At 55.6% G+C, this 9,648-nt stretch overlaps 1 protein-coding gene across 1 annotated transcript; it reads right to left on the bottom strand.

Moving 5' to 3' along the window:
• Positions 1-818: 818 nt before the first annotated feature.
• LOC122689690 (melanoma-associated antigen 10-like) lies at positions 819-9,292 on the bottom strand. The gene is made up of 4 exons (XM_043896342.1): positions 5,659-9,292; positions 2,504-2,596; positions 2,092-2,154; positions 819-1,986 (listed from the first exon to the last, which is right to left on the bottom strand). Exons 3-4 carry the CDS (start codon positions 2,132-2,134, stop codon positions 1,340-1,342), a joined length of 690 nt encoding a protein of 229 aa, XP_043752277.1. The 5' UTR covers positions 2,135-2,154; positions 2,504-2,596; positions 5,659-9,292; the 3' UTR covers positions 819-1,339.
• Positions 9,293-9,648: the final 356 nt, after the last annotated feature.

Genomic DNA, 9,648 nt, shown 5'->3' on the forward strand with positions numbered 1-9,648 from the left:
GAGTTGCTTGTATATTTTTGAGATTAATCCTTTGTCTGTTTCTTCATTTGCTATTATTTTCTCCCAATCTGAGGGCTGTCTTTTCACCTTACTTATAGTTTCCTTTGTAGTGCAAAAGCTTTTAAGTTTCATTAGGTCCCATTTGTTTAGTTTTGCTTTTATTTCCAATATTCTGGGAGGTGGGTCATAGAGGATCTTGCTGTGATTTATGTCGGAGAGTGTTTTGCCTATGTTCTTCTCTAGGAGTTTTATAGTTTCTGGTCTTACATTTAGATCTTTAATCCATTTTGAGTTTATTTTTGTGTATGGTGTTAGAAAGTGTTCTAGTTTCATTCTTTTACAAGTGGTTGACCAGTTTTCCCAGCACCACTTGTTAAAGAGGTTGTCTTTTTTCCATTGTATATCCTTGCCTCCTTTGTCAAAGATAAGGTGTCCACTGGAGCCCCTTATACAGAGTGAAGTAAGCCAGAAAGATAAAGAACATTACAGCATACTAACACATATATATGGAATCTAGAAAGATGGTAACGATAACCCTATATGCAAAACAGAAAACGAGACACAGAAGTACAGAACAGACTTTTGAACTCTGTGGGAGAAGGTGAGGGTGGGATATTTCAAAAGAACAGCATGTATATTATCTATGGTGAAACAGATCACCAGCCCAGGTGGGATGCATGAGACAAGTGCTCGGGCCTGGTGCACTGCGAAGACCCAGAGGAATCGGGTGGAGAGGGGGGTGGGAGGGGGGATAGGGATGGGGAATACGTGTAAATCTATGGCTGATTCATATCAATGTATGACAAAACCCACTGAAATGTTGTGAAGTAATTAGCCTCCAACTAATAAAAAAAAAATAATAAGATAATAAAAAAAAATCTAAAAAAAAAGTATAAGAAGCAAGACTTCGCTATAATCACATTTTATTTTCTAATTCTTTCACCAAGTACATTACTGCTAAGTAAGTTCACATTTACAAAACAGTTATAATTCCATTCTCATGTTACCATGTTCAGGGTCACAAAATAAATGGGAGAGTTCCCAGACTCTTTTAAAAACCAGCAAGACTCTTGTCCTTAAACTGGGTAAGCACAAATACACGTGTGATCAATGTCATTCACAAAGTTAGATACTGAAGTTTATTAAGCATTAAGCTGAAATACACATTTGAAAAATTCTTAAAGAAAACAGAGATCAATCTGCATGTCATCACAGAGAGCAGGAACCTAAAAATGCTACACACCAGGTTCCCCAAGTGGCCTAGGCCATCACTCCTGAGAAGGCTGACTACTCCCTCTTCAATCACAGAGGGACGGATCAGCCTGGCTGCTGCTCTGGCTCAGGGTCCCCCTACCTCCTCCCTCACATCCTCTGCAGAAGGGAGTGAGAAGGACCTAAAAGCCCTTTGGTTGACCCTGAGCAGATACTCCGTGAATTTCTCCTTGCTGGTCTCCGCAAAGGCCCGGGGACCCCACAGGAACTCGTAGCGAGCAGGGGCGCTGTCAGGCACCTGCCGATACTCCAGGTACCCCTCCCGCACCCACACTTGGGTCAGCAGCTCCCTGGGCTCCCCAAAGATGGAGTGCTCCCTCCCAACATACACCCCCATCTTGTTGAGTGCTCCCCAGATATCCTCCTCAGGGCCGTGATCCCTATTCTGCAGGATCAGGCTGAGGACCACCACCAGGAGGCCAGCCTTGGGCAGGCCCTGCCCACCTCTCTGCATCGCATCACAGGTGAGGCCCAGGGTGGGGACCATGATGTAGATGTGCTCCCTGGGGTCTACCTCCTTCACCTCCACACCACAGACCAGCGGCAGGCACTCTGAGGCTTGGCTGAAGACCACCGAAAAGTGCTCCTGGTTATCCCTGAGCACCTTCTTCAGCATTTCCGCCTCGGAGCCCATCTCCTTGGCCTGATACTCGAACAGCAGGAACTTCATCAGGTTAGCCACCATCTCATTCAAAGCTTCCTGGGGCAAGGCCTCTGCAAGGGTGGAGCAGGAGACTTGGGGGAGAAGGCCGAGGTGGATGCAGCCTCCCCTGCCTCAACCCCCCAAGAGCTGCACCTCCTCCAGGCCCTGGGCCTTGCCTGGGTCCTGAAGGTCTTCCTCGGGCTTGCTCAGCTCAGTCATCCTGATCCTGAGTGCAGTGCCTGGGATCAAACCACAGCCAGGAGTGAGGCAGGGGAACAGATGGGGACCATGCCTCTGGGGGAGAATGGGGGTGTCAGCGGCCTCAGCTGAGCAACGCACCCTGGGATTTCTGACACAGGCCACTTACAGGTCTCCCCTTGAGGTGTGCTCTCAGACCTCACAGGGGCATGCCTCTGGGGTGGGCAGTCCCCTGGCTACCTGAAGGAGGAAGTAGGGTGGCTCCCCAGGGTGCAGTCAGCACAGTCCGAGATTTCCAGGGCTGACAAGGTGTGGGAATTAGGCCCTTGTGGGGTCCCCTGTGTTCTGGGGTGGGGAGCCCCTGGTGCACACTCAGGCCACCCTCCTCACCTTGACTCCTAGCACTGCCTGGGCCTCCTCTGCTCTCTGACTTCAGGACATGGGCCTCAGACTTCTGCCTTCACCTCCTGGTTCCTGGAGTTCCTGTGAGAGAAATGGAGGGAGCACCTCGGGGTTATCCTGTGGCACAGCCCTGAGCCTTCTGGGATGGTACGAGGGGTGGACCCTGCGAGGTCACCCCAGTTGTGCGGTGGGAGGTCCCCTCAGGGTTCCCTTGTAGTGTTCACCTTTCTCCTGGCACAACCTGGCCCCTCCCCTCTGGGGGCCTGCATGGAAACTCAGAAAAAGATGCGAGCCTGAACAGAAAGTGCTAAGGGGCCCCACATGTGGCCGCACCTGCCCAGGGCCTCCCACGGGTCCTCAGCTCCTCCTCACATCCTGCCTGGCCTCCCAGCACTGACCACAGGGGCGGGGGTCTGCTCAGTCCTCCCTCGGGGTCCGGGAAGTCCACTCTCTGTGGACCTGAAGTCTCAGCACCCTCCCCCCCACCCCCCGCCTGATCACCTCAGGTCTCGAGGCCCCTAAGCCAGAGGTCAAGAAACTGTTCACCCTGTTCACCCCACTCTGTGGACTCCAAGACCCCCATCAAAGGGAAGGATCCCTCCCCATGTCCGGGTCTAACCACCTCATTCCTTCCTCTCATGGAACCTGGACTCCAGGCAGGACCCAGGATTATCCTGTCCTCCATTTTGTGGCCCTGCCACTCTCATGAGGCCCCCAGTCTCTCTGAGACCCGCACGTGAGGAAGGCACACAGGCCTAGTGTGGTCTTCTCACCCCAAGGGTTCCCACGGCCAACTTCAGGGGCAGGGATCTGTAGGGTTCTGTCAATCCTCCTTTGGGGTTACCTCAGTTCTCCTTAGGTACCTCACCTTGCCCCCGGGCAGGACCTGGATTCTCGCCTCTCCCCAACTGAAGCCCCGCCCCTTATACCAGGGCCCCAGTCCCTCAAAGACGCGGATGTCAGGAAGTCAGACCATGCCTGTTTCATTCATTCTACTGCACTGTCGCCCTGGACTGACAACAGAGACGGGCTCCTCTGAGGTCTGCTCTGATTGGGGTCCACGATCCCCTAGTCCCTCCTCAGGGTCCTCAACTTGACGCCCCACAGGACCTGGGAAGTTGCCCCCCTGAGTTCCCACTCCATAGATGAGGTCTCAATCTGAGACCCAGATATCAGGAACTCCTCCCCCATACTGGGCCCCTAGTCTGAGACCCGTATTTCAGGAAGTCTGACCATGTCTGCTGCACTCATCCTACACCAGCAGTGCCAGGGACCAACAGCAGGGACCGACTTCTCTTAAGTCTCCTCTGTTTGGGATCCAGGGTCCTCTCAGTCCTCCCTCAGGGCCCTCACCTAAACTCCTTCAAAATCTAGGAATCTCCCCTCCAATCTCTGAGGCCCTATCCCTTATATCAAGTCTCCAGTGTTTCTGAGACCCGATGCTCATGTCCCCATGAGAGTCTCCCCTGGCTGACAACAGATGCCAAGACCGGTGGGATTCCCTGTTTCCTCCTTCAAGGTTCTCATCTTGAGCCCTGGCAGGTCCAGTGATGCCCCTTGTGTTGACCGGAAGCAGGGCCCTCACACCAAGGCCATCACTTCACTGAGACCCCAAAGGGAAGTCTGTGGACATAACACCTGGGCTCCAAGCCCAGGGCTTCCCAGAGCTGAGATGATACCCTGGGTGTTCCTCAACCCTCCTTCTGCTCTTCACTTTGACTCTGAGCAGGTCTGAGCACCACCCTCTGTCCCTGACCTTGCTCCCCTTAGAACCAGGCCATCCCCAGCCAGGACCCCTGAGAGGCAAGCGGGAGTAGGGGGCTCATTCCTACAACCCTGCCAGGGTCTCCCAGGGCTGAGAGCAGTGATGACCTGGATGTCTTGGGGCCCCAGAGCCCCCCTCAGGGTTCTACCTTGACTCCTAGAACAGCTGGGTTCTTTCACTGTGCTGACCTGAACCCGGACACCTGATCCAGGCCCTCCCTTCACTCCCATCGGGATCAGTGACATTACATCTGGATGCCACACCCCATGGTCCCCCAGGGCTGTCGGGAGGGCCGCACATGCATGCTCTGGGGACCCTCAGCCTCCTCTGGTCCTCACCTCAAGTCTCCAGGGGACGTGGGTCCCTCCCTCTGCCTACCTGAGACTGGGCCACAAAGACCAAGCCTCTGACTCCGAAAGTTCACTGACAAAGTGAGGGGGAGTGTGGGGTCTCAGCCTGACAGCCCGGACCAGGGCCCCCAGGAGTCCCAGTCGGGCTGGGGTTGTATTCTATAGGACCCTCTGTTCCGGGACAACTGGACCCTCTCATCCTCTCTCAGGAGGGGGCCTCGTTAACCCTCGAGAGAAGGCTGCAGTCCAAGCACAGATGATGGATGGGGGGCTGCTGTGCCCATGACCTTGTGGGAGCACAGGGAACCACTCACCTTCCCATGGGGGTTGCTCAGTGTCACCACACTTTGGAAATTTTTGTATGAATGATATTGTTTTAGCTGAAGAGGGTGAGCAGCGGCAGGTGAATTAGCAAGAACTCAGCAGCCTGTAGATGGCCTTGGTTACTCATAGTGACTTCACACTCCTCCTCTCTGGGGTATCCCCAGGGTCATCTCCTGGTGGCTCTCTTCCACTGGTCTACACGTATGACCCCCCCCCCAATCTCCCGCACGGGCCCGTCTTATGCAGAGTGTCCCAGAGGGACTCTCAGGGGCCAAGAACTCGTGAGTCATGGGTTCTAAGTCCCCACTGGTCGGGCAACTTTAGACTCTTCCCCCAGGAAGGAGAGACATTTGGGAGGAGGGTGGGTGGCTGACCTGCCCTGCCCCTGGGGACCCTGAGGGCCAAGGACTCAGCCTCACTGGAGTCCAGCCCAGCCCCCATGATGGCCTGGCCGCCCCAACCCCACTAACAACCCCCCAGAGCACCACTCAGAGGCTGGAGGTGTTGCCTGAGTGAGGCTTGGGCATCCCCAAGTTTGCTGAGGGTGGGGCGTGCAGAGGCCATCGTCTGTGTGGTTTGCACGGGTCCTCAGGGGGAGGGGGGGCCCTGGATGGGGCCTCAGACCCTGGGGATGGGGACCTTCCCTCCCTTTCCAGAGGCTCAGCAGATGGCTAAGCACCTTGCTGCCCGGTCACAGGCCTTACCTGTGGGGTTGGGCATAGACAAGTCCCAGGCCGTGGTGTCTCATCAGCCTCCCCTGCTGGTTTGTAGCTTGATCCATCCTAGGGCCTTTCCTCATAACAGTTCCCACGGAGTCCCGGGCGGTTCCTCCTGCAGAGAGCTGGCACTCCAGAGCACTGCCAGGTTTGCTCATCACAGGCTAAGTCTTGTTTCTGTCATCCAGAAATCAGACTCTTCGAGCCTCATCCCTGTTTGGCCATGGCATCTCCGTTTGTGAAAGGACAGAGCAAGGGGGCCCAGGGGGCAAATGAGCCACTGAGGACCCAAGAATAGCACTGGGCTGAAGAAGGCTCAAGCAGAGCTGGTGGGAAGTGAGTTGGCCATGGATCACTGGCTCCCCTGGGTCTGCCCGGTTGGGCCTCCAGGGTCACCCTTACTTAGTTGGAGCACTTGTGAGGTAGGCCCCTGCCCTGAGACACCCTGTCTGGTTGAATTGCATTTCCACTCTTCTAGACACAGTCACCTGTGTGACCCCGGGGACAAAAGTAAACCCATGCCTCTGGAGCCGCCTGGCCTCTCCTCTGGTGACCCAGGCACACGTGGGGCTTGAGACACTTTGACTGTCCAGGGCCAGCCCATCAAGTCCATACTCCCTCCCTCCACTCCTGTGTGACCTTAGGCTGCCGCCTCTGCCCAGCCCAGGAGGACACGTGCTTAGCCACTTCACTCTGCAGACATCAATCAAAATCTACCAAGGACTGAGTGGTGGGAGTGAAGTACCACAGGAGTCTCTTTTGATGTCAGGCAGCCTTGACTGTAAATAAAAGTTGCCTTTTGTGACAAGCAGATGATTTGATATTGCAATCAGCACATCTCCACTTTATAGATTTACAGGTAAGCAGGTGCCACATATGCTGAGGTTTCTGGGAATGTGTTTTATAAATAGCAGCATCTGTGTGTGATTCAGGTCAGGAGGCATACGGAAGTCAAGACAAAAAACCGAATGAAACCTTCTGAAATTTAAGGCATTCCCCAGGCAGCGACCGTTGTAAGGGGCTGTGTTTTGACTTGGAAGTGAGCAGTTTGGTCGGGTGTCATGGCAGCTCAGTGCTGGGGCTGACAGAGGCCTGGCCTGCACCGCCCCGTGTCCTTTCTCAGGGGCTCCTCTGCCTGCACCAGACTTCCAACAAGGGAGACCCAGCCTTTCAGTTCTGGTGGACTGGTGTGCGCGCTCTCCCCTCTCCCGACCTCAGAACCCTTGTCTCTGCAGCACGACCCTGGAGGGCTCTTTGCTATGCTCCTCAGGACAAACACTCTTTTAAGAGAAAGCGTGTTATAAAATGGACACCCCAGCAAGCAGAGGGTGCTGAGGTGTGACACCCTTGGAGCACTCAGCTGAAAAGGGAAAAGAAAAGAGAAACAAGAAAATGTCACCAGATGCAGGCCCTGCAATGAAGCCAAACCTCGGGCCTGCTGTCCAGACACCAGCGAGTCCCCAAACTGAACACCCACAGGCCTCGGACAGGGACCACAAGCTCCAGCCCTGTGCATCTCAGGACAAGTAGGGCTCTTTTGGGGCCCCCAACAAGGGGAGGCCTAATTTCTACTCATCTGTCAAGTGAGGAGCCTGCTGGACAGTGTCCCTGTGCCCGTGAAGCCACTCCACCGGGCTCTTGTCAAGCTCTTGACGGGTCTTTTCAACGAGCGGGTGCAGAGCATCTGAGGGGCTTCCCCAGGTGTGTACGAGCTGCCCATATTGTGCCAGGGGTGGGTCGCTATCTGTCTTGACTTTGCAAGCAAGCAGCTGCCTAAGGGGACTCAAATGCTCAGCCAGGCCCAGGATGGAGAGGCTGAAGATATGTGCTGGGTGGGAAATCCCTCGTGTTTTCAGGTTCTTTTTTGGCGTGCAGTATTCTGACCAAAGGGCCGCCTCTATCTGTCTGAATAGGGTGCATATTTGGGGCCCTCTGGGGGTACACCTGAAGGGGGTGGGGATTACGGGAAAGAATGGCTGGAGATTTTGGGAAAGAGGCGCTGCCTGAGCAGTAGTAGAAGGGGTTCCAGGCCTGAGCCACAACAGGCATCCAGGTGGGGCACAGAGGCACCCGTGTGGCCACTGGGAGCTGCCCAGGGGGCAGGCTGAAGATTTGGGTGGTCACAGTGGTAGGGCCAACCACCATCAAAGGAGGAACCATCTGGGCAGGAGGCCAGGTGAAGCAGAGCCACGGGCAGGGCCCGTGGGCAGGGCCACCTCTGTTGGGACAGGGATTAGAGAAAAAGGAGCTTGTGTGCCCTCTGGCTGCCAGGCCTCAGGACCCAACAAGGAGGGTGGGGCTGCCCTCCCTGGACCAGCAGCAGGGACATTGTAGGTCCCGGCCAGGGCAGTGGCGGGGGCGAGTTCCAGGTGGCTCACGGTCCTCTGGGCACCCTCTGGGCAGGGTGACAGGCTGTCCTGTGGCTGCGCAGTGCTGGGCGCATGAGGGACGCCCAGGGCTGCCAGCCTGCCCTCCACCTGCCGAGATGCAGACTTAATGCCCCCTCTCCTCTTCATCTTCCCCAGGAGGTATGGCTGTCTCTCTCAAACAGGGAACTGCAGCAGAACTGTAACTGGGGTTCACTGAGAGAGAGAGAGAGAGAATAGCAAGTCCGAGTGTCAAAAGGCTTACTGAAACCAGCACCCTCTTGGCTAGGCCCCTGGGTGCCCTCACCCCGCCATCCCCAGGCCTCATGGAGAAAGCAGGTCCCTGTCCCACAGGAGGCAGTGTCCCAGCTTGCACATCCTCGGGACTCATTAACTCACCATCACCTCTCGACCTTGGAAAATGAATCAGAGTGGCCCAAGAGTATCCATACAAGGCCCAGAGAGGGGCCTTGGCATTTGCAGCAGGCAGACTGCACAAGTTTCTCTGCTTTCTGTGCAGGTGTCGGCCCCTGGCCTGCACTTCCTCGGCTGAGCAGGATGCTTCCCAGGAAAGGACCTGTGCTTCCCTGCACTAGACTTCTGCTCCACAGCTCTGGGAGTCATGTGCTTAGTCACTTAGTCATGTGTGACTCTTTGCGACCCCATGGACAGTAGTCCACCAGGCTCCTCTGTCCATGGGGATTCTCCCGGCAAGAGTACTGGAATGGGTTGCCATGCCCTCCTTCAGGAGATGTTTCCAACCCAGGGATCGACCCCAGATCTCCCGCCTTGCTGGCAGATTCTTTCAGGTCTGAGCCGTGAGGGAGTCATGGGGGCACACAAACCCCGTCCCCCACCTGCCTCCGCTTGGCCCATTTGTGCCCTGGCTGGAGGACAGGAAGGTCCAGCATTTGAGTAGTGTCATCTCTTTCCCCGATATGACTGTGATCTAAGGGCCCACGGGTCAGTGGTACAGAGTGACTCCTGGCCCCCGGGTATCCTGACCTGATCCCTACTGTGCATTCAGCTCACCTTCGTCATCTCACGCAGACATCCCCACCGGAGAAAGAGAGGAAAGGCAGTGACTTCTTTGTGCTGAGAATGCTCAGACTCTCCCCCTCACAACTCCCCAACGCAGCACACAGCACTGGCAGCTCCGGCAGTCACGCTGGTCCCCAGTCCTGTCTTTACACACAGCATTCCTGGCCACACTGAGGTTGGCACCCACCCTGCCCCCAGGGCCCAGCAGATATTCCTCCACCCTTACCTTGCTCAGGACACAGACAGGCAGCTCCTCCATGAGCAGGTTGGTCAGGCAGAGGGAGGTGAGCATATCCTCGCACGCTTTGCAGAATCTATACAAGCTAAGCTGGCAGACGAAGCTCTTTATGCAGTCTGTCTCAAACAGCTTGTCTGAGCCAACCCTCTCCAAAATTTCCTCAAAGAGCTCCTCACTGATGCCTACACAAGTGCCGCCTTCCTCCCACCAGATGGACACAAAGTGGTGACTGTTGACGATGGTCCACCGCTTCCTGGGAGAGGGGAGGGAGAGGAGGCTGCCCTCTCCCCCAGGCAGGGCAGCACACTCGGTGTGCAGCCTCTTCAACAAAGG

The sequence above is a fragment of the Cervus elaphus genome, chromosome X, assembly GCF_910594005.1.
Source record: "Cervus elaphus chromosome X, mCerEla1.1, whole genome shotgun sequence".
NCBI classification, from domain to species: Eukaryota; Metazoa; Chordata; class Mammalia; order Artiodactyla; family Cervidae; genus Cervus; species Cervus elaphus.

Bases quoted from the DNA above. Each gene is read 5' to 3' on its own strand.
- LOC122689690 (XM_043896342.1), bottom strand. From the start codon at position 2,134: ATGACTGAGCTGAGCAAGCCCGAGGAAGACCTTCAGGACCCAG. The intron at 1,987-2,091 runs GCAAGGCCCAGG...CCACCCTTGCAG, and splicing joins GGAAGACCTTCAGGACCCAG to AGGCCTTGCCCCAGGAAGCT.